Source organism: Podarcis melisellensis, assembly GCF_964234715.1.
Source record: "Podarcis melisellensis genome assembly, chromosome: 3".
NCBI lineage: Eukaryota > Metazoa > Chordata > Lepidosauria > Squamata > Lacertidae > Podarcis > Podarcis melisellensis.
This window is the reverse complement of record NC_138530.1, coordinates 67,935,223-67,960,601: the sequence shown is the minus strand read 5'-3', so window position 1 is coordinate 67,960,601 and position 25,379 is coordinate 67,935,223. Positions and strand designations below refer to the sequence as shown.

Below are 25,379 nucleotides of genomic sequence, written 5' to 3'. Positions count from 1 at the left end.
TTTATCACCCTTGGCAAACATGGCTTCCTACCTATCCATCACTCTGCATGCTGTGACATCTGATTCCTCAGCTCTGAACTTATTATTCTTCCTCTGTGCCAGGCAAGGGGCAGCATTCCTATTTAAACTGTTTTTGATCTAGCAAAATGTACATTTGTTGATGTTTGCTGGGAGAAAGATTGGCAGAATTTAACTGATTTGCTTTCGCTTTTCCTTTCTTGTGTGTACAAATTGCAAGCAAATAGTAGTTTGAGCCTCAAGGCATCAGCTTACTTATCCACTACTTAAACTATGAAAGCAACACTTTCGCTTTATTTCACTGATGAGCCACACAACAAGAGCCCATAAAATGGAAGGTGTGTTACTGGCCTGTTTCTCAAGTGCTGAGTAATTGCTGAAGCACTGAACTAATTGCAGGCTTTCGCCACAGTATAGGCAGGTAAACAGGTGGAGAGAAACCCTGATTCCAGCTGATTTGCATAATGGTGGCATCTCTGGGACTGTTGTAAAGCATCAGTAATGAATGAGAACCGATGCACCTGAGCATTTTCTAAGTATGTGATTGATTGAACAAAACGTTCGCTGATGATTTGGTTCGCTGATCACACCAGGCAACCCTCTGCCACCCAGATGCTTATAAGAGCAACTTGTGATGGTGAGGGTCTTACGATTTACTAATGAATGTCTGAATTCCTTTGCTGGTTGATTGAATTCAAATATGGTGTGAGTTCAGATTCTCTGAGTATTCACTCTATCACATAACATCTTCCCCCATCCCCACAGCATGCAGAACAGCTTGAGCTGTCTGGGTTTCTTACACGAAACTGCTTCTGTATCACACAGGCACCTCTGACATGAGGCCTTTTGGGTTTTGTTGCTCTTTGGGGGTGTCCAGGGTGATGTACTAGGTGCCACTGCCAGTCAGTGTAGGCAATACCGAGGTAGATAGACTGGTGGTCCTACTCAGGCTGCTTCCAGACTGCAGTTACTTTGCAAATAAAACTCAGTTGCGCACCTACAAGTTCAGGCTACACTTGTAAAGTGGATTTCACAGTCTTGTACAATAAGCCTGCTTCCCCCCACCCCACCCCACCCTCCTGAAATGGGTTTTGCAGTCAGTGAGAAATACACTGGGAAGTGTGGGATAACAGTCACTTGGTGCAACTTCAAATAAATTCCCCGCAAACGAATCAGAATGTTCAATAAATGGCAGGCATATATAACCTCCCTGCAGACTTTGTGTACACAGTTCAAGATGAATGCTCAATAAACTCATCATCAGGAAGCAACACAACTTCTTGGGAGTTTCCCCCCGTTGAATACTGGGCTATATGAACACATAGTCTGAGCAACTTCTTAACATCCTGTATAGAAACTTCTTATGTTCCTTCGCTTCCACCTTGTATTGCGTTCCCAGCGGAGACATCCCAGAAGATCAAAGAATGACCAGGGAAAAATGGCATTTGCAACCTAGTCTTTGAACTATTGGCACTACTACAACTTGATCATTGGGTACCTTTCAGAGGCCATTTCCAGGCTCTCTCCATTTCTGGAGAAGGTTTATGCATTTTGCTGCAACCCCATCTCTGAGGTCTTTTTCTGGTGCATCGTTCTCCATTTGTCTTGACATAAAGTACTGTACAGAAACTGGTATTGGCATCTTAAGCATTTTCGAGGCTTTTTGTTTTCCTAGCACCCTTCAAGGACATCTTTATTTCTACCTTCCTCATTTTTGATGTCAACCTATTAATTTTTTAAAAAATTGTTTCTCTTTATTCTTTCTGTTTTCAGCCTGGCAAAAGTTGTTGCGGTTTCACCTATGCTTATGCTGTTTGAAAATGTATTTTTCGCTATACGTGACTTAATATACTTCCTGCTACCAGGAGCTTCAAGAGAAAGAAAGTGGGACAGGAATCACACAACACGATTACAGTTTGTTCATGCCGTCATCCACATTTATTTTACTACACCCATGTTTCTTTGTTTTTTCTAGCTTGTAATTAGTTTATCCTTTGGCTTTTGCACTCCCTCAGTGCTGCTGTATGTCACAGTCACTGTATAATCAAATAGCCATCAGATATATTTAATTGTCTGACACTCCTACAAACAGTTGTAAAAGATCAAAAATATGTAAAACAACAGCAGACTGCTCTTATCCTGTGTGTTGGCACAGTTCCTTCTTCTTAAACAACAGGAGTGATGGCAACAGGCCCAAACATCATCCAAACATATAGCAGCCAAATACGACATGCAACTCCCTCCTCATTCTTTGGGACAGAGGAGGAGAGGAGATGGAAACAGTGGAACTGGCAGGTTGCTGGGGATCTGTTGCAGTCTCAGTCTCCTCCTTCTCCTCAGTTGCTCAGTCTCACTTAAACCTGTTGCTTGCACAGCCTCCAGCCTGTCTGCCCTTCTTCTTCCTATGTCCTCTCTTTTCTGGCTCGGAGCCTTCCCACTCTGTTGCTTTCCTGACTGCAGCCTCCCGCCATTCCTCCTTTGATGCTTCTATGAGGGACTTTCCAGCTGTCGCCTTCCACCATTCTTTGTCGTCTAGCCAGTTGCTGACATGTGGTTGTATTTGGAAGTACTGCATTAAGATTCTGTCTCTAGAAAGGCAGTGTGGAGTTAGGGAATTTGGGATAAAAACAGCACAAGACATGACAGTGTGGGAGCCATAAGAAGACTTAAGAATATAAGAAGTGCCTGCTGGATCAGGCCAGGGGCCCATCTAGTCCAGCATCCTGTTCTCACAGTGGCCAGCCAGGTGCCTGCGGGAAGCCCATAAGCAGGATTTGAGCATATGAGCACTCTCTACCCTGCTGTGGTTTCAAGCAACTGGTATTCAGAAACATCACTGCTTCTAACTGTGGAGGCAGAACAGAGCCCTCAAAGCTAGTAGCCATTCAGAGCTTTATCCTCCATGAGTTTGTCTAATCCAGGCATAGGCAAACTCTGCCCTCCAGATGTTTTGGGACTACAACTCCCATCATCCCTAGCTAACAGGACCAGTGGTCAGGGATGATGGGAGTTGTAGTCCCAAAACATCTGGAGGGCTGAGTTTGCCTATGCCTGGTCTAATCTGCTTTTCGAAGTATAGTTGTATTGCCACACACTTTTCTAAAGACCTGCCTGTGTCAATGACCTGTACATAAGACTGTCATTTTAAAATATATTCGTAATAAATTAATGCCTATCCCCCCTCACCCCCCCATTTGTATCTACCAAAATTATTTCCTCTATTGGAGAATTTGATCTTGGCTATTACCTTGGGGGCAGTGAGTGAGGAAGCAGCAGAGAACAAAGCTCCGTTGTGCCCTGCAGTCAGTAATCACGATATTTTATCAAATTACGAGAGGCTAGAAGGCAAAAACCTTGAAAAGAAAACCGATGTCTGCTTTTATTCTGGCAAAGAAAGATCCACAGCAAAACTGAAGTTGCTGGATAAATTTTTATTCTATTTGTTCCATTTTCTTTCCTTTCCCAAGTGGTGGAAGCAAAATATGGCACAGTGGAACAGCAGAATGGCATTAAAAAGTAATGAATTCACGAAGTATAATATACGGAAGTGTTTGGGAAAGCAGAAGGGAATAGCCACAAGGGAATTATTTTTATTTATCCACATAAATTAATAGACACGTTGTGCTTTCCTGTGTTCAGTAAAACAAACGGCACTTATTTGTTGTTACACAATTGTTAAATCTGGAGCGGAAGACTCTCCCAGGCTTAAATAAGAGTTCAGGTGACATATGAGCTAGGGATAAAGCATCCCCAAAACTCATTCTGGGCATCTGGCCACCTCCCTCTCAATGAGCACCATGGAAGGTTTTTCACCAATAATGCTCACAAAAGCACTGCTTAGGTTCAGTCACCCGAGGAGACCTACAAAGGTGAAGGAATGAGCTCACATCTACTCATGGGATGATATTTGATGAAGCTTTACTCAGATGAGCCCCATTGAAATTACCGGTAATGAACACGGCAGCTTAGGTCTATTAAATTCAGTAGTACTTCTCTGAGTAAACCATTGGTGACTACCAGCCACAATTGTTAGCTCTGACTAGTACAGGTGGTCTTTCCAAAGAGCTTGTACTAACACAGGGTGTATGGACACAGGCTTTCTCTGGACAGTCGCAGACCATACCTGTGCAAGGGAGATGATCACCCTAGTTGTTGAGCTTTTTTTTGGCAAATCAAGAAGGGCTCAAATCGGCCTCAAATCGGCCTCCGATTTCACAGGCAGCAAGTAGTGGCTCCACTGCACTGCAAGCTCAATAAACTGCCGCCTGCAAGCTTCCCTGCCACCCAGAATCCCAACCCCCAATGCACAGCAGCCACTGTACAGCACTACAGAACCCCATGGCGCCCTACCAACCCTGGCTACCTATGCTACTGAGACTGTGTGTATTTTGCAGATGTATTATGCAACATTTGATTGATGCAATCATATTGTGTTAGTTATGGAATCAGAATTAAGGGGAAATGGTATTTTAAAAATGAGGCCCCATTAGCTAAAGTGGTGCTTCAGGTTAAGAACAGTTTCAGGTTAAGTACGGGCCTCCAGAATGAATTAAGTACTTAACCCGAGGTACCACTGTGTAATAAATAGGTATCTAAATGCTCTGATAATAAATCCTTAATAGGCCAAATTCTGTGTATCGTATACCACATGCTGAAATATCCTGCATAGGATTTGCTCTATTACCGGTAATGCTTTTTGTGCTTATTAATGCTTTTTCACGACAGCTGTTTTGCAGGATGTTAGTTTGCCAAAAGAAGTGTCAAATCCATTCTTCAGCATCCACCACACCTCTGCATAGCTCTTCCTTGCAGCCTCCTTTAACGTTACCTCTTTTTTTTTGTTCTGCAGAGACTTACTACTAAACCGACTCCTTGTGGTTTGTGAATGTGATGAGTCTGACTGGGGCGGTTTCCCATTTGGCATTTCTGCAAATAACTGCTTCGAATGAATGTACGGTGTTATTTCAGTAGGGCAGACCAAGAAAGACAAAAGGATGGAGGCAGAGTGCTGAAAATGTAAATGTCAGATAAATGCATAGCTGATTTCATTTCCATCATAGTCTCAGCGCCATCTATGCAGTTAAGGCTGGCAGATGTCACGACTGTCGATTCATTTTTAGCGCTAACTTACTTCAGCTTGGTTTGATTGAACAGCACTGGAACAGAGTGATTTATGCTCGGAAAAAGTAGCTGGTGATGATAAGTTCTGCCACAGCAAAACTGTCAGGGGATTTCTTCAGAGATATTTCTGGCCTTTTCATCAAGTCATGATGAAAAGAGCAAGTAGCTGGGATGGTTCTGGGATGAGTTATTGGGGGGGAGGGGAATGGAGAAACCTTTTTTTAAAAAAACCTCCCAAAATAGCATTATTGGGTGTACAATGGAGACAACCAAGGGTTATTATATTAAGGGCAGCTAAAATCTTGATAGCTAGAAATTGGATAGAATCTAAGGGTTTAAATGTATTAAAATGTGTGTGATTTGGGACACTTTCTGAAAAACTGAAGCAAAAACTCTGTGTGGCCAGAGGGCAAAAAAAGAGAGAGAAGGACTTTTATGCTGGGCTGTTGGCCATTCAACCAGCACATGATCAAAGACTCTACAGGGCAAACTATACCTTCCACATTCTGTAATATACATCTGTACTAACATCTTCCTCTATACTGACACCAGCAACTTTCAGGCTCTCTCCACTTCAGTGCTTATATGAATGTTAGTATTGGGTTAAACCACAGAGCCTAGGACTTGCCAATCAGAAGGTGAGCTCCCATTGCTCGGTCCCTGCTCCTGCCAACCTAGCAGTTCGAAAGCACGTCAAAGTGCAAGTAGATAAATAGATACTGCTCCGGCGGGAAGGTAAACGGCGTTTCTGTACGCTGCTCTAGTTCGCCAGAAGTGGCTTAGTCATGCTGGCCACATGACCCGGAAGCTGTACACCAGCTCCCTCGGCCAATAAAGCGAGATGAGCGCCACAACCCCAGAGTCCGCCACGACTGGACCTAATGGTCAGGGGTCCCTTTTATTATTATTTAGATCTGAACTATGCCTTCAGGTTGGGTAAAAGGGGGTATGGGGATGTTCAGTTTGTTAGCTTTTATTGCTTTTAAATATGTAAGAATTACGTTAATAAATGAAATGTTGAACAGAGGGAGGGAGGGACTGACTCTTCCCAAAATATTTGTGGGGAAAACTTAATTGAATTTGCATAGCATTAGAATAATATGTCTTGGGCCACTGACACTGCAGTTTTCATAAAGATCTATTCCTGGAGCTGTTGGCAGATGCTTATATGTACTTATGTAATGAAATTGTGTTAGGGCTTGAGCATGGAGGGGAGAGAGGAGGTGATCACTTGGAGTATGGTATGTTAAGGCAAGGAGGGGAGGGATGTGAAGAGAGCTTCGATTGCCAACTGGAGTAGGTGGGGATTTGGACGGTTGACAGCTGGGTGAGAGGTTATCTGGGCGGGAGTGCATTTATGAGATTAACTAATTGCATTCATCCCAGAATTCATTTTTCAGTTAATTTAGTTTCCATTGTTCCTCAGATAAATACTCTTGCCTGTGGTTAGCCCTTACTTTTTCAGTGAAACCCATGATTAACAGATTTGTATACATGCTTTGATACCTGCACCTACGCAGCGCTGTTGGCACAATAACTCTGTTAACCCTTGACTTTCTGCCATTATATCCAACAATGTACACTTATTCTAAGTCTGCTGAAGAGGAAGCTGTGATTGGCAACAGTGATCTGAACAAGCTACCTGAACCTTTCACACCCACACACACACACAAAAAGTTATATATTCATCTGTTTATGAGATATAATAGTTTTCAGTAAGTACCGGTAACCTGACACCTCCTGGTGTTTTAGACCACACTTTCCAGCCACAGCCAGAATGGCACAGAATGGCAAAGGCTACAAATCATCTCTTTCTCAGTTTTATGTGTTCCTGAATGCAAGACCAAGAACACAAATTCATGTACTGTGGCACCATATGCTAAGCTGGGAATTTTGAGGGCTTCTTTTCATTTTGCTTTATTTTTATCCACTTGTCAAAGCACCATGAAAACTTTGAACTTCACAGTTCTAGATGTTCTTGCAAACCTCTGCAGTGTCTGCCATTTTGAAAGTTATCTTCAACCTCATTTGTTCCCACCAGCCTGCTTACACATCAAAACATTCATACCTCTCACTACATCTTTACAGACTGGAGGACATTTCTCAATCATTTCATTCATTTAGAGACACATCCTGAGCCCACTATTGTCCAACATCTTTATAAACAACTTAGATGAAGGTATTGAGGGGATACTCATCAAATTTTTAGATGACACGAAACTGGGAGGAGTAGTCAATGCCACAGAAGACAGAATTGGGTTTCCAATTGACCTTAACAGATTGGAGAACTGGATCCAAACTCTCAAAATGAATTTCAATAGGGGCAAATGTCAGGTTCTGCACCTAGGCAGGAAGAACTAGTTGCAGAAATATAAGCTGGGGGACACATGGCTTGCCAGTAGTACACATAAACAGGATCTAGGGGTCTTAGTAGACCACAAGCTTAACATGAGTCAACAGTGTGATGCAGCAGCAAAAAAAGCTAATGCTATTCTAGGCTGTATCAACAGAAGTATAGTGTCTTGATCCAGGGAAGTAATAGTACCACTATTCTTCCTTGGTCAGACCACACCTGAAGTTCTGGACACTGCAATTTAAGAAGAATATTGACAAGCTGCAATGTGTGCAGAGGAAAACGGCCAAGTTGATAAAGGGTCTGGAAACCAAGCCTTATGAGGAACAGTTTAGGGAGGGTTGTCACATGGAAGATGGAGCAAGTGTGTTTACTCCTGCTCTAGAGGGCAGGACCCGAAACAATGGCATCAAGTTACAAGAACGGAGATTCCGACTAAACATCAGGAAGAACTTTCCAGTAGTAAGAGCTGTCTGACGATGAAGCACACTCCCTTGAGATGTGGTGGACTCTTTCCTTGGAGGTTTTAAAGCAGAGGTTGGGTGGCCATCTGTCAAGTATGATCTTGTTGAGATTCCTGCATTGGAGGGCATTGGACGTGATAACCTTGGGGTCCCTTCCAATTCTAAAATCTATGACTCTATGAAATATATTTCAGCCTGACATTTGGAGTGATATCAAAAAAATAAGTGAAGAAAGGAAGAATATCACTAGCAAGAGTCCTTGTGCTGGCTTCTAGCAGAACAGTGCAGTTAAATTGCACCCCATGTTTTCAACCCTTTCATGATACAGAATTTTAAAGTGACTGCAGATACATACATTTTAATATTGCCCCTGCTTTTCATTATTCAGTTGGGATCTTAAAGTTAATAGCATGTTAGGGATGAAATATTACTCAGTTAATAAGCATGATCCAGCCACTTACAGAGTTTCATTGGAGATTCCTTTGTTTAGTGTTGTTGGCGCTGTAAGCAACCCATGTACATCATCTGACTTAGATGCTGCTGCTTGTGGCCGTGGTCGCTTTTATAGTAAAGGGATAATTTCTATCTTATAAAAACGGCTAATTAGAAAGCAAGAATCAGCTTTGGGCAGGCTTTGAGAACTGCTCAAAGTCCCATGGCATTCTGTGACAACCCATATATGCCACTGGCTCTTGTACAATCCATTGAAATCATAACTACAAGCCTGCTTCAGTTGATTCACCATGACCAATGTTCTAAGAGGCAATGTTTCATAGTATTATTAATCTTCCCTAAGTATTCTCCACCCACACACTCACTTGAGCTTTTAAAATGAACCTGCCCATTTCCCTTGCTTTGTTTTTCAGTACTGCAACAGTACTGTAATTTGCCACTTTGGTATGGCAACTCTGGAGAGAATGTTTTAAAACTACCTTCAGGTTATGCATCACCTTTAATAGGCTAAATCCCCAAATGCTTCTGGGAAGTACAGTGCACCCCTTAATTATAATCAATAAGCAAATCCATGTGGAGGTTCCTTGCCTGTGAGCACTGTGAAGTCCTAGGAATACTTTTTTGGAAGTAAACCTCATTGAACGCAGTAAAACGGGTTGCCAAATTAACCATACCTAAGCAGAGTATGCCATGGATGCTTTAGTTGAGATTCCTGCATTGCGAGGGTTTAGACTAGATGACCGCTAGGGTCCCTTCCAACTCTACAATTCTATGATTCTATTATTCTTCTCAAATCTACAGAAAATGCCCAAGTGTATTGTATATTTCAAATATAACATGTTATGCAAGAAAAGAATGCTTTTATCCTCATTACTCTTTTAGAGAATAAAGGCTAATGGAATTATATGACAATATAGCAAAACAGACTGGTTCATTCCAGTGCCTTTATTTTTTTATTTTTAATAAATATCAGTTGAATCATTTGGACAGATTAATCTGGACATAGTACTTAATGTAACCATTGTTGCGGCTCCCACTGCTCCTTTTCTTCATTTTGGGAGGAGGAAACAGTGCCTGTTTTTAATTTTGCAATCTCAATGTAGTAAGTAGAACAGGACATAATTAGAATGCAACCTTTACACTTCTAATTGGAATCATTCTGATTCTATTAACTATTGAGAAGGCGGGTGATATTTGCTAATGAACAAATTGCCATTTGAATCACACAATTGGTTTAGGCAATCCAAGTTGTGAAAGGCCAGTAAAATATGCCCCAGCTTCCTTTTGGTGTTTGCACAATATTTCCACTAACATCTGCAAGGTTAGATGTTGTTCCAGTGCTGGAGAAGAGGAATTTCATCCTGAATGTTCAAGTTGGTTTAAGAATCCTCATCTGCAGCAATAGCATATTGTCCATACTGTAACCCTCATGAAATCCTGCTGGATCAGAGGAACAAGGAGGGAGCTTGATACCCAAACTCTAGCTGCATGTTCATTTTCTTTTGTATCAGACATAGTAATAATCCCTGGCCTAATGTTAAGACAATTTAACCTTTAGAAACTGTAGATTTAATCAGTCGTCCTTGTTGTACTGGCAGTCTTCACAAAGTGGAAATCGGGGATTGTGTGATTGATAGGATTCCTCTTCAAGGACATTGGAGAACAATTTTGGCTTTGCACAAAATTGATTCTTGGAAGCCAAGTTACCAGTTATGCAAAAAGAAGGGAGGAAATCCACCTCATTGTGTGTGTGACCCTCATGGGCGAGTCCAGTGTGTTTGACTTGATATTGTACAGATGTTAGCCACAGGATTAACAGGAGGTGAAGGGGCAAATGAAAAGGCAACTGAGATGCTTTTTTATTTATTTTTAGCTTAGCCTCAGTGGCTGTCAGTAAGGAATATTTAATTTACTTGTATGTAAATGAGCAGGAGCTTCTTCGACCTTCCCCAGTTATTAGTAATCCTATGTAGCACCTTCTGCAGCACTTTTGTATGAAACGCAGTGGATTATTGTCATGGCTATAAATCTAATCCTTTTAAAACTCTTTACCCCTCCCTCTTTCCCTGTCCCAATGCAGGAGAAGAAAACTTACTGGCAATCTTGAAACGAAGATGGTGGAAGTACATGATCCTGGGGATAATAGATATAGAAGCAAATTACCTGGTAGTTAAAGCTTATCAGTATACCACTTTTACTAGTGTACAGGTAAGATCTCCAATCATTGCTACTTTGCTTGCATTTTCTTATGCTTCTTCTCAGGCTTCCGTCCACCCAGTCGGTCAACCTGTGGAAAGGAGCAAGGATGTGCCCACTAGACCTACTATGGTTCTGCTTAGTAGAACCAATGTGCTCCTTCGCACATTGGGCAGAAATGGGCACTACATGCATGTGATGGGGAACATGGTTGTGCAAGAGGTCCTGACTGTGCATACTAGCTCTATGTATGTAAAGCTGAAAGCACATTCTCCCCTAGTCTGTAGCTGAAGACAGGACTGGCAACCCTACATAGAGATTGGAGGAAGGCCAGTAGCTGCAGTCATGCGCCCCTCAACACATTCATTCAACACATGGAAGGGAGCATGAGATATCAGTTGTAGGTGGTAGTCCGCTTCTACCCAAATCCTTGTGAATTAGGGGGTGTGACACTGAAGTCACAGTTTTGCAGAACATCATGTTGTGGCCTGAGACTCTAAGAAATAAGAACCTAGACTCAGACTGCGCTTATTAGATGGTTTATTTTTGAGTTGCTTCATTGCTTACAGTTGTATGCAGACTGGTGTTCTTCCATCCAGAATTTCCCCTTTTCCCTGCCTCCCTACTGCAAGTCCTGGGTTGGACTAATCTATCCCTAGCCCAGAGCTGTCTGGTATGGATCAAGGAATTGATACTCCAAAAACATGACATATCATTCTGGAAAACAAAGCGATCATGTACATGTCAGTCAATGGGTAGTCACATGGCAAGAAGTTGGGTGGGGAGATTTGCTACCTTCCTACAAGTAGAGAACAGTCAGGTTAGCTAGTTAGAAGAACTGCATAAACCTGCACAAGAGTTACAGAGCTTTTTCATTTGATTCTTTCAGTTGTATCAGATAATGCCTTCCCTTCTTTAAGAAGACCTTCAAATGCTGAAACCCCACAGCTTCATCTCTAGCAGAAAGGTCACTGAAACTGCCCCTTTTGTCTTGTGTACTTAGCTGAGCCTGATTCACACAAGAACTAGGCCAATTGAGTTGTCACAGGAACCCTCTGAAACAGCTGTTTGTGTGGAGGAACTCCTTCAAAGGTGCATCAGATTTCATCCATGCCAGTATGGACTCTTGGGAGTGGTTGCGATCTGATGACCTGCTGGCAAAATGGCTTCTTAGGCAGGGCAGTGCCTACAGAATTGCATCAGAACTGACAGCCGATGTTAGGTCACTGCATCAGTGAACCCAGGCAGGGCCTTGCAGCAAAAGGAATATACATAAATCTCTGGAATGTGTGGGAGAGCGATCAAGGTTTCAGCTTGGCTTTAGCACAGAAACTTCCCCTGTCACCTTATATGATTACTTCAGTTAGGAGACAGACAAGGGCATTGTGCTCCTTGAGCTCTCAGCTGCTTTCAGTACCATCAACCACTGCAACCTCCTGGTGAGGCTATCCAAGTTGGGGATGGGTGGCACTGCTTTGCAGTAGTTCCAGTCCTACTTGTATGGTCATCTTCAGCAGGTGATGCTTGGGGGAGCCTTCAGTGGGGGGGTCCTTTGGGGTTCAGGTTTATCACCATATTGTTTCATATCTATATGAAGCCACTGAGTGGAGTCATCTGGAGTTTCAGAGTGTGTTGTCAGCAGTATGCTGACGACACACAGCTCTATTTCTCCTTTTACATCTACATGTGTGGCAGTGGATGTGCTGGACTGGTGTCTTGTCTCCTAATGGACTGGATGAGAGATAATCAACTGAAACCTAATGCAGATAACATACAGGCACTGTTAGTGGGTAGTTCCCTAGGCCAGATGGATGGGAGAATGTCTGCTCTTGAGGGGGTTACATTCCTTCTTAAGGAGCAAGTGCATATAGCTTGGGAGTGTTACTGGATCCATTACTACCACTTGTGTCCTCGGTGGTATGGAGTGCCTTCTGTCAGCTTCAGCTGGTGGCCCAGTTATGTCCCTGAATGGACAGGGATAGCCTAACTTCTGTGGCCTATGGTCTGGTAACCTCTAGGTTAGTGCAATGCATTATTTGTGGGGCTGCCTCTAAAGACAGTTTGGAAGCTTCAGCGGGAACCAAATTTGAAACCTTTGCTTGTGTGGGGACAGTAATATATACCACCCAACGGAGAAAGTGTCCCTGTTTGTGTGAACTGCCTTCAATTAGTATGGCACCTGTGACTATGAAGGGAGTAGTTCATTGCAATGGATCTGTATTTAGCTGATGGCAATGCAATTTCAACAAATGAGAAATCTCATTTACAATACTTTAATGTGAAGTAGTCTATGAACCATTTCAGCAGATAATCTGCTTGCCGCGTTTATCCTTTTTCACATGAAGTGTTTGCTCCATGATGCAAAACCTTATATGCAAATGTACTAAGCTTGTGGTGCTTTCAAGAAAGAAATATTAGGCAGCTCTCTGCAAACACCTACACTTAATTATCAAAATACTCTTTAGTGGAATTTGATGCATTATCTTGTTTATAATTTAAAATAGTTCTAAGCCTCTTTTGAAGATGTGTTGCAAGATAGTACATTTCCTTTGGTAAACTACCTTTATCACTGCCAGCTGGAAGTCTTCTGCTTGTAGATCTTTCCTGGAGGAAGTATAAAAATTAAGAGCAGCTTTTGTCTAGGAAATACTTCCCACGTGACATTTTTGATTATGCATTTAGGGTGTACCTTAAACTGTGAATTTGACAGACACATATATACTTAAATAAACCTAGATAAATCTCTGCAAAATGGACCTAACTTCCATAGTTTTATACCAATTGACAGTCTGCACACATGCCTCCATGATTTCCCTCTTTTGTCTTAAAACAGAAAATTCACCAAACTGCCCACCCCTGCCTCCTATTTGTTTGGTATGTTTTTACTCAGAAAACAGTTGCAACCAAATTTTGTGATGCTTTGCTTTTGAAGCAACATCCTACAGTACAAAGGTGAAATACATCTTTATTGCTTCTGGCTCTCCGCCACTGACATGCGGCTCCTAGAAAGTTTCCCAGAAGGGAATGCAGCTCTCAAGCTGAAAGAAGTTTCCCACCCCTGGTTTCCCACCTCAGTGAAGAAGAGGCCTAGGTAACTTAGGACACCCTGAAAGTCCTGTGAAATCTCAAATTTCAGGAACAATTGACCAGTCCAGTAATCTGTTTAGGACTGGAAAACATCATGTGCTACTTATTGGCACAAGACACCTGCCTAAGCAATACATGCTTGGAATGACTCCGGGATATTTATTGGAACAGAATGAAAAAAATTCTAAATTAGAGTATCTTGCTGAATTAACCTGCATTGCATATGGACAGAATGTCCTCTGTTATTTAATTAGTGCATACCCTCTACACTCATTTTCTTGTCTGCATAAAAACCTTGCTGCTGTTTTGGAGGTCCCTGTATGATATTATTTAGCAAATTTATCCCGGCAGTTGGTGTGTCCCCTGTGTAGGTCCACACAAAGTTCAATAAATGTTTGAGCAAGAAGTCTTAAGTACATGCAGAATTCTTGCTTCTCAGTTGCACAGATGAGGCTCACCCCGCACCCTCCACAAGAAATCAAATGCTGGATTTCTTTTGGTTATCTGTCAGTTAAGCCTTCCTGCAGATGAAATATTTTCCGGGCTTTCAGTTCCTGGTACTGCATTGAGAAGGTGCCAGCATTCTACTTCATTTGATGTTATAGGTTTTCTCTTAAAAATGTCATGCATTATACATCGACTTTTCTAGCTGGGTTTTCTTTCCCATTGTGCTAGAATAGCATTATGGCCCACGTTCTGCCATTGGCACTTGTAATAAGCAGTGATTTAGTCTCTGAATTGATTTTTGAAGGACAGCTTTTGCAGAGAGAAGGTGCAGGATTTTTTCTGCTCCAAGTGATGACTTGAAATAGCCTCGCAATGCAAGCCTAGTCTCTGGACAAGCCTCAGTAATTAATTACATATTTATGTGCTCCATGCAGCTACTTGCAGGAACAAAATGTTAACATATGTTTTGGCATTTTTTCTACTCTACTACCAAATATGTCAGCTCAGTTTTGCCTTATCAGCCTTTAAAATGCCCAGGGCTTTTTTTTCAACTGGAACTCCGTTCCGGCACCTCTCAGGTGGGTGCCATTGCCATTCTAAGAGAACGAGGCAGGTGTTCATGGTGAGTTCCACCACCTCTTTTTCTAGAAAAATAGCACTGGTTTGGGCTGAAGGTTTATCTCTGCAGTCTAGTCTAAACTGAAGATCCACTTTGTTGAAGTCCAGCATATGGACTTATTTTTATGTTGCTCTAGAGAAAGGTGGTTAGTTGCATCAACCTTGTGAGGTAGGTTAGGCAGAGAGAAGGGGGGGGGGTGAGAATGACTGGCTGAAGGCCACTATTTACAAATCCAAATGTGAATCTATAAATACTTGTGAGTGAGTACAAATTACATAGATGAATGCCCACATTATTAGCCCACTCGTATGGACTGACAGCTGCTTTCTCCATGGTTTGATCTCACGTATCTGTCATCTGTATGTGAAGTAAGTGACCACATGGGTGGAGCTAGTCACATGGCTCATTCCCAGGTCACTGAGACCCTTCTCCAAGGCCAGGTCCCTCCTGAGTGAGGATAGGTTAAAACAAACAAACAACCCACATGTGATCAGTAAAAAAAAAACCCCCACATGTGATCATATGGTTGCAACATTCACACAAAGCCATTGGGGAATTGGGGAAAGCAATTCAAACCCTCCTCAAATGGTTTGTGAACCCGTATTATGGGTACTGCATCTGAATGATCTGCTTGGCATGTTTGTTTTATGTTGTCCTTGCAGCTCTAAAACTGTTTCATGTGATTTCAGGGCAAGAATGCAGCAAAGTCTATCACTCCAACCATGTGAAAATCTAAAGAGACATATTTATTTATTTATTTGATGTCAGTTGCTTCCCATAAGTATCTCGGAAGAGATTTCACAGTTAAAAGGTGAACAATAAAAAGAATTCCATATGTAAAACCAATTCTATATATAAAAAAATATACACTTATACACAAAAGCAGGCAGGGACTGGATGTTATGAGTAGTTACAGGAATATGTGATTTCAGTCGTACCTAATGCAAATATGATTATCTGCTTGCTACTATGTCTATTGACAAAATAATTCTTTCAGCATAGCTTAAATTGCAATTCAGATAGCTCATCGGCTTTCTATTTCATGGTGGGTCAGGCTATTGTGCATCCATCCCATGCTCTGTAATTGTGAAATGTCTGAACAATGAAGATCACAGCATCCCTAGTGATCACATTTGCATCAGACAGCAACCGGTATGCAGGTACTAACACGTTATTGAGTAGTTCTTTCTCTGCATTCTTTCCCCACATTCCCTCTTTGGCAAAAACATATTGGCACCTTCACTCATTATTTCTGAAATCGGAAATATGAGCATATGTCTGTCGATGAAGTTTGTGTGTGATAATGTCGTCCACAAAAAGCAAAGCAATATGTTTGCCACTTAGAAGAGAAAAATAAATATGACTGATGCAGTGCTCCCTTCTTCCATAGCACTTGCCATTTTCACAGTAGGAGTTCTTATGTATTTATGCATTTATTTATATCTGATAGGATTCAGTCTCGCAGAGTGAAGATGATCGCTCGTGGATGCATTTAGAAAAAAAATGTTGCAGACCATTTTGGATATTCTTGGCCTCCAAAGGTGTAATTTCAAACAAGAGCTCAGATTGGAAGCTTTTGTGGGTTTCTGAGCCCTGTATTGTAGTGAATGCCTGGAGTCAGAGAGAGAATAGACAGTTCCGAGATCTGTCACATTAGACAAGAAGACCAGAGGGGAAATTGCCAATTAGAAGAGGTGAGGGTAGCATGGATGATAAATCCCTCTCCGGATGAAATCTTAATCCTTCTTGCAACTGCTGCTACTGTACCTCAGGGCCAGGCACTGACAAGTGGCAGCTGTGGGGGGCCAGGGGGGCAAGAGCTTCACACAGTTTGCTTGCGGCCAGCACTAATGAGCTGCCCAAATGTGGCGACAGAAGATAGTAATTGGAGTGGGGGGCAAATCAATGGCAGAGAAGCAGCTCAGCTGTTTCTTGTTTAATTCCAGCTGGAGTTTGCTGACCAGCACTTTGCTTTGATAGTGGAAGAAACCAGCTCATTCCCCACAGTGTGTCCTATTGATCCCAAAGATGCTTCCCCCACCCACAAAAGGATGCCAATGTATGAATGCATGCATCATGCATTTTGCAGTATACATTTATTAGATTTCTATTCCACCTTTCCTCCAAGGATCTCAAATCCCCACTCTCTCCATTTTATTGTCCTTTCACCCTGTGTGCTGAAGTGTGTCTCTCCCCCATGCTTTCTGTGTGCTTTCCTTTCTCCCTACTGTTCCACCCAGGCCCTGTATATATTTGTCTGCTCTCTTTTTTCAGTGCTGTGTGCAAAAAGGGGGGAAATGGAATTTGATAATTAATGGGGCCGTTGTTTGTAACATCCTTGCACAGATGCAATGGTTGAATTTTGCTAAACCCAGTGATCCCTGGCTGTAAACTAGAACTGTCCTCTACTAGGATGGCCTTTGACTGCTTAGAATGCTTAGTTTCCTAACAACCACAATGCACAAGTATTGTTGGTTTTACTTTCCCTGTAGGCTGTGGTTGGGATCACCCACTTTTACCACTTGCAGTTCTGTTCTGAATGCATTTGTAATAGTTCCAGGCTTCTGTTTGTATCTCACTTGTAGTTTGCCTTGTGTGAGAAATCAGGTCCTGCCTCCAGAGCCTATCCAGTAATGCACCTCCTTTTGTGTGTGAGAGGATAAGAGGGCATATAAAATAATCTGAGGCAATGCTGGGAACAATCTTGGTCATGGGCATATGTTTTATGAATTGCTTTGAACCAGGGACTTAAGACTCTGCGTACATTCTGCTGAGCTTATGGAGCCTAAAGGATGAGACGGTGGCGAGACTTTTTACTAGGAATGGGTTGATTGCATCCAGTTTCAGTCTCGCTTGCACTCAATCATAGATCTGTTCCATGCCATCCTGTAGCATTGCTTCCAATTCCATCCTGTTGTTTGCCATTCCTTTCCTGTTCCATTCCATTGTATTATTATTATTATTATTATTATTATTATTATTATTATTATTAATTTGTGTTATTGTATGCATTTTTCTTCGCTGTTTCTGTAAAACACAAACTCTCTGATGCAGTCACCAGTGAAATTTGTATTTCATATGCATATATATATATATATATATATATATATATATATATATATATATAAAACACATTTTTGTACAGTGAAAATGCATTGCAAAATCTGAAGAAGTGCATAATCCAGTTGGGTGCTGCATTCCCATACACAGGCAAGTTCAAGAGCATCAGATCTGGTTGGCCTGCTGTGGAAAGGAGACCTTACAAATTCCTACTTTTTTGCCCTCATCCCTACCTTGTCTGACAAAGAGGTAGCACTGTCCATAGAGATGGAGTAGGAAATCATTTCAGTTCACATTCAAATTTGCACTTCCCCACCAAATAGGGAAACCAAAACCAGAGCCATCCTTCAAAATTCACGCTTATCCAAATTTTGTGATGCAGTTATCCAGTGTCTATAAAAATGCATTTACTAAGGGGAAGGTAGGCATAAAAATCAATGTATTTGTGAAACTAACCTACAAAACTACAATGCATAAGTAGAAATTGCTTGCAAAAATGTGCAATACACAATTTTGTATGCAAAACTGCACACAAAAACGTGTTAATTTATACTGCAAATTGCCCTGTGATCCTTGGAAGAAGGGGAGCATATAAAATTGATAAAATAAATAAATTGCAGACTGATGCAGAAATGTGGAGAACTGAATATAAGATTGGGGGCGGATATGAAAAACTTGAGGGAACCGAAATTGACAGATTTGCCCATCCCTGTCAGAGGCTTTAAGATGCTGACTGCACTGACCCCGTGTGGTGGGGAGGAAGATGGCAGTATAAATAATTAAAACAAGTGTGGGTGGGTCTTCTAGAAACTCATAGGGGGAGAGTGCAGAGAGCAAGATGTTATTTTGCTCCACATGCTCTCTGTCCCCTTTCTCTCCCTCTACCCCTCATCATAGGGGTGTATTCTGGGCTTGCAGGATGAATCATACAGCCATATTAATCAACTGTTTCCCACTCTCCATGTCTGCATGGCAAATGGTATTATGATAGTAATAATAAATAAAAGAATAGCAGGGCTCTGCAGTTCTGCTCTACATGACAAGTGGTCCATCAGTGTCCGGCAGATGGGATAAAACCTCAGCCTTCTCCCCAGTCATGGAGCTGGGGAGAAGGCAGGGGTAATTTTTTGTGCTGCACTTGGGATGTGCTCAGAGAAGATGAGACCCCCGTCCTTCAGAGGAGTGAGAAACAATGTCCAAGCAACCACAAACCTTTGGCAGTGGCTTATGACAGCCAAAATTTCTGGATCTTTATTTATAACGTTGTAACAATTAGGGTCACTTTCTCTCACCTTTCTTGTGGGGTTAGGACAGGCATAGAGACACACCCTTTGTAAATTCAATAACTGACTGCCGCCCCAATCCATCTAAGTCCGAACATGTGGGATCCAGAATTTACTTACGTGGAAGGGACACACATTTTAGCAGACTCCCTTTATTCCCATATTTAAATTCCCAAGTTGGAAAACCACTTAATCAACTCCAGAGTTCAAATCCAAGCCTTTTCTTAATATTTCAAGATAAAGCAGTGTGAGAGAAAGCAGAATTGCATCAAAAGGAAAATGAACAGCCGTTTCCAAGTAGTTCTAGCTTGATATTAGCCCTCTTCAGGCATTCAGACAATATGTTGTGAGATGGGGCTCTAGAGCAAGCATGCTAGCTCCACTCCCCGTTGTCATTCTTGTCACCTCCTCAAGTTGGAGGGTGGCTGTCAGAAGTGGGGAGCCTCCTGTGCTCAAGCAGATGTGCATTTAAGATTTCCCAGCTTTCTAAAACATGAACAGAGCCTCAGTGAGTACAGGGTAATAAATGGTTGCTCTCCCATTTCTGGAGAATGATGGGAGTGATGATGAGGGCTGAGCTAGCATCGTCATTCTTGCATCCGTCCCTGCATGTTTACTAAACTCGTATGTCAGACCACATGAAGAAGGCTACTGTTTGTAAAGAACATTCAGTAACTTAACAGACAGATTATATTTAGCTGATGTTCATCCAGGGTGAGACTCAACTTGAAGGAGAGCAATAGCAGTTTCCCAAGCAAATGAAGATAAAGGCATGCTCAAACTCTTAATTCTTATACTGCTTTCCAAGGACCAACAATGGGTAAGGGGAGGAAGTGATCAGCTGGGAAACATTATGGGGTGTATCAAGATGACAATACTTATCATGTATCAGGGAAGTGGCTTTGTGAAATGTGAAGCTGAGAAGATAATCTCTTTTTAGTACAGCAGTACCTCGGGTTACAGACGCTTTAGGTTACAGACTCCGCTAACCCAGAAATAGTACCTCAGGTTAAGAACTTTGCTTCAGGATGAGAACAGAAATCGTGCGGCAGCGGCAGCGGGAGGCCCTATTAGCTAAAGTGATACCTCATGTTAATAACAGTTTCAGGTTAAGAATGGACCTCCAGAACGAATTAAGTTCTTAACCTGAGGTGCCACTGTATTTCGGGGGGAAGGATGTTTGGGATGTGCCTTCCTCACTCTTCTATGATAAGTAGGGAGCTTCTGGGTAAAGATGGGGTTTTTTAAAGGGACAGAAGTGTTGAGGGTTTTGGTGTTCATTACAAGTGTTGTCAGTGGACACGGCCCAGGAAACTTTCCTTCCCTCCTATTTCCCCAAACTGCCAGAAGCTGAATTCTAAAGGTCCTGGTAGCATTGATCTGCAATGAGACACCTGTCCCCCGCCCCCTGTCCCCATCTCAGTGCTCATTATAGGACTATTATGCATAGAAGCGAGATATGTGCCTTCCTCCCTCCCTCCCCAGTCTGTTTCTTACACTTAATAGCTGATCCTCACAAAGGAAAAGGTCACTTGCATGGGGTTACAATGGTCAGCCAGATTGCTGTATAACAGCTTGGCTCTGTTAAGTAACCAGACATGAACACTATTAATAAGATAAAAAGCAGCCACAAGGCCTTTAGAATAGCTTTATACACAGCATTATGCACAGACCTAATCAATACAATAGCAGCTCTATTGCTTTAAATGAGCTGTTTCTTAATGGCTAGACAGAACAGCCATTCCACTATGTAAAACAATCATATCACCCTTGTTTTAATCGTATTAAATTTAGCTATTGAAGAGGAGGACTGTATTAGGCAGGACAGGCAGTGACATATGGTGGAAAAAGCTTAATATAATTTGCCGGTTCTCTTTCTCCATAATGCTTAATTGAAAAGCAAATAGACCTGACCAGCCTTTTATTTTTGCATAGCTAGGGTGCGTTCCACATCTTACTGACGTTAATGGGGAAATATTCCATTATTTTTCATGGTTACAGATTGCACTGTTTTATATATATATAAGTATTTCTTTGCAAAAAAATGCATCAAAAGAGGTGAACAAATGAACAAGTATTTCTTGCTATCCCTGGAGAGAATAAATAGAAAAACAATGTTTCCATAAATGTTTAGAAATGTATGTTGAATTATGTTAATGGACATGTTGTGTCTTATACCCTGCAGTTAAGTTACATGTTAAAAAACCCCAGCAGTGTTTAATGTAAAATTATATTTTGAAAAATCAACTCTAGGATATTTGCAAGTAGTTTGGTATTGCCTCTGTATGTTAGATTTATACCCTAATATTTTGTGGTGGGGAGGTTATTAGGAAAATTCCAAGGCTGTTATTTACTGGAGGAAACATATAAAGTAGGAGTCATCAGTGCAGTGCTCCTGAGAGTGCCCACCAGCACCTCTATGGTACCCACAAACCGTCTCTGTAAATGTCAGTAAATGTTAAATATTTGATACAAATAATTCTGTAAGATGAACACAAGATGTTTATATGGAGTACCCCCTCTCTCTCACACACAGCCAAAGACAAAACTTCTATGTTATACCACGAGCTTACACGAGATCATTATATTTTTCTTCTCTTCGGTTCACATGTAATAATGCAGTGTTTTTCATGCAGCGTTTATGCACTTCTCTTGTTTATATCTCCTGGGGCTCTGGGATGAGAAGCTGGACGTTTCTTTTAAATATGAAATTGCCGTACTTCTAAACTGAAAACATAATTTCCCACGTAATGTGACCGTTCCAGAAAAATGACAGTTTGCTTATTGTACTTTATATGCTTGGTTTTGTAACTTTAAAGGCTTTAAAAAAACCTCAAGATGTACAGATGCAAGACAGTTCTTACGCCATGCCTATTAGTAGCTTCTGTTAACTTTTTCCTCATATATTAAGAAATGCGCTGTGAGGGACGCTTGAGGCTATTTTTGTTTGTTTGTTATTTTTCCACAGAGTAGCCTAAGTGTGCCTTTTTAAATCAATGCTCTTATTTTAAATGCAGAAGCTGCTTCCAGCCCAGAGCTCCTCCATTAGTAGTTCTCTTCTCCCCTGTGTTTCCGGGGACTGCTTGAGCCCTCACATCCTTGGCATATCCTGTGCCATTTTTGTTATTCATAATGGTGCTTCCATTCACTCTACAGTGGTTCCAACTATACTTTTATTCTGTCAAAAGCTGACACTGTTCATGAAGTCTGATGGCGTAGGGCTCAAGTGTGAGGGAAGGGAGCTGGCTTTGCTCTGCTATAAATTATTTTTCCCTCCCCATAGAAATGAAAATTCCAGCTTTATCTCTGAGAATTTTAACCTGAGCTCTTAGATAAGCACTGGTATATGTTCTCTTATGCTGAGCAAAGGTATTAATATCGTTGTTATAATAATTATTGGTCTAGGTTTACCCAACTAAGTTTTATTTAGTGTAGACTCATGGAACTTAATGGAGCTAAGTTAGTTGTGCTTATTAATTTCAATGGATTTACTCTTGAGTAGGACTAACATTGGACACAACCTTATGTGTGTTGGAATTTTAATGATCAAACATATCACAAACTTATTTCAGTTATTTTTTACACCACTGCATAAAATAGGCAGTATTATTATCTTAAAGCAAAGGCCTGAGAGACAGTTTGCTGACGATCAGTTGGTTAAAAATTGAATTGGGTACTACCCAGCTAATAGCTCCTGTTCTTAACCACTGGGCTATTTTAACTCTTAGCTTTTACTCTTGGAAATCTCAAGTGTTAGGAAAAGAGTTCTGACGAAACAGTTTTTAACTTAGCTACTGAATGGGGGAACAGTTGCCAAAACACACAGAGAGAGCCTATCTCCTGTTGACATCTCTAACTATGGTCCTTATTCTACAGTGTTGGGTCCAAAGCTCTTTTTTGGGGACTGCTAAGTCACTGCCAGATTACCTGTTATCCCACAGTATCCAGTACATTTCCTCATCATTTTCCGTACCACAAAAGTCCACTTTTTTAGAACCAAGTTTGTTAGGCAAGAGCAACAATCTGCTCTGCACCCACCCACCCACCCACCCACTCACACACACCACTTTCTAAGGCCCAGACTGAACACAGGAAGACCACTTGCTAGAGTTATAATGTTGGAGGGTTGGTTTTGAGGAAGGAAACAAGAAATATTTTTTCCTGCTTATACAGCCTTTTGTCCACAACTTGGTGTGCATCTATAGAATCATAGAACTGTAGAGCTGGAAGGGACTAGGAGTCATTTAGTCCAAGCCCTTGCAATGCAGAAATCATAGCTAGAGAATTCCTGGCAGATAGCCACCCAACCTCAGTTTAGGAACCTCCAGTGAAGGAGAGCCCACCACTATTTTAGATAGTCCATTCTAGTTTTGAATAGCTCTTACTGTCAGAACAGTTATTCCTACAGTTCAGTCAGAATCTCTTATCTTGAAATTTTATCTGTGGCTCATATCCAACAGCGCACTAGCAGCATTCCACTTTCACCACAGGACTTCAGTTTCCTCTCCTCCCCCACTTGTTCGCCGCAATCTGCAGCAGATGACCTCCCAACTCTCCAGAGCTGATTCTGAGAGTACCTGGAAGGGGTGGCTGGAAGGGACAGGAGAGGGAAAGGAATTTATGTTGTGCACACCATAGTGTGTTGCAGAGCAGAGCTGCGGGGTTGGATACAGCCGATTCTGTGTGTATGTAAGTGTATGTGTGGAGAGAGAAATAGAGAAACTGAGCAGGGGGTGAATAGACTCAAGATAGTGTCTTTCATGGTAACGCTCCACTTGCTGGCTTCATTTTTTGGCTGCTAGCATCCAGCTTCATGGGTAGATTCTTGAGGTGCAGTTCTCACAGTAGTAGTAAGTAATGCTACTAGCAACAGTAGAAATATCAGCATTTCTGGGTTATACTTGAAGTGGAGATTTACCTGCTTCATCTCCTCCTGAGTATCCACATTGTGTATTGGATAAAAAAGTACAAAAGGAAAGCCACAAATGTTTAGGTTCCATCACATATATGTACTACTTGGTTTTTCCTATAATATACAAAACTACCTTTATTCTTGTCTACGACTATATTCTTGGACCACCTACTTCTAACTCTCCATACACCCATGCTCACACAGTGCTGTTATCCAACTTTGTGATATTAACCCTAAAATTATGCTTCTAGAACTATTCCTTTTATTTTATTGTTGCACACCCCGAGTCCTCACTGAAGCAGCAAGAGGAATAACAATGTGGGTGGTAGCATTTGTTTAAATAACTGACAGCCATTCTGCTACTGAAATTGTCAGAATCTTTTTAATGGCAACAATACTGATAAAGTGGTGCTGTTATTAAGAAGCAGATATTTTCTGCCAAGGTCGCTGACCCCCATTTGCAAGTGCTCATCGGCTTCAGTTGAGGCCCAGTCCTAAAAGCCTCGTTAGCACCCAGCAGATTCAATCACAACATTGTTGGGTTAAGAAGAGACTGGCAGGGTCTTGAATTTTGCCCCTGAGCCATTTGAACACATTTCTTCTAAGGTAAGTATTTCTGTCTGTTTCCTTCTGTTTTAACTCTCTTATGTTTTGAGAAGCAGCCTGTATTTGTAGTCATATGCACCTCAATGCTTTGTTTTAAAGTTGTTGTTCTCTCTCTTTCTTTCTTTCTTTTTATCTCTCTCTCAATCTTCCTCCCCACTACCCTTACAGCTCCTAGATTGTTTTGTGATTCCAGTTGTGATATTATTATCTTGGTTCTTCCTGCTGGTTCGGTACAAGGCAGTTCACTTCATTGGCATTGTGGTCTGCATTCTGGGGATGGGCTGCATGGCAGGAGCCGATGTCCTTGTTGGAAGGCAGCAAGGGGCAGGTAAGGATCTGCATGCATGTTTCCATGCAGGAAAGAAATGCTGTGCCTGGAATGCTGTTCTCCAGCAATCAGAGAAGTTCAGAAACAAGATTTCCTTGTAGCCTCAAAACGAGTTTGGGAAGGGGATTTTGTAAAGGGAGATCCAACACAAACTGCATCTGTTTTTATTTCAATTTATCTGCTTGTCTGATACATGTGCCCTTGCATGTGCAGGGAAAAGAATCCAGGCCAAATGGCGCATGAGACTCTTAAAATAACATACACTGGTACCTTGGTTTACGAACTTAATCCGTTCCGGAAGTCCGTTCTTAAACCGAAACCGTTCTTAAACCGAGGTGCGCTTTCCCTAATGAGGCCTCCCGCCACCGGCGCCTTTCCACCGTTCTTAGACTGAGGTAAAGTTCGCAAACTGGGACACTACTTCCAGATTTG

General features: G+C 41.7%; 1 protein-coding gene across 1 annotated transcript in view; it reads left to right on the top strand.

Annotated features, from left to right (window-relative positions):
* The window catches only part of SLC35F1 (solute carrier family 35 member F1), a 185,441-nt gene that overhangs the window by 134,082 nt on the left and 25,980 nt on the right, over nt 1-25,379 (top strand). The window contains exons 3-4 of the mRNA XM_081905468.1: nt 10,490-10,617; nt 24,788-24,947. Coding sequence (XP_081761594.1) covers nt 10,490-10,617; nt 24,788-24,947 — 288 coding nt within the window. The remainder of the gene's footprint in view (nt 1-10,489; nt 10,618-24,787; nt 24,948-25,379) is intronic.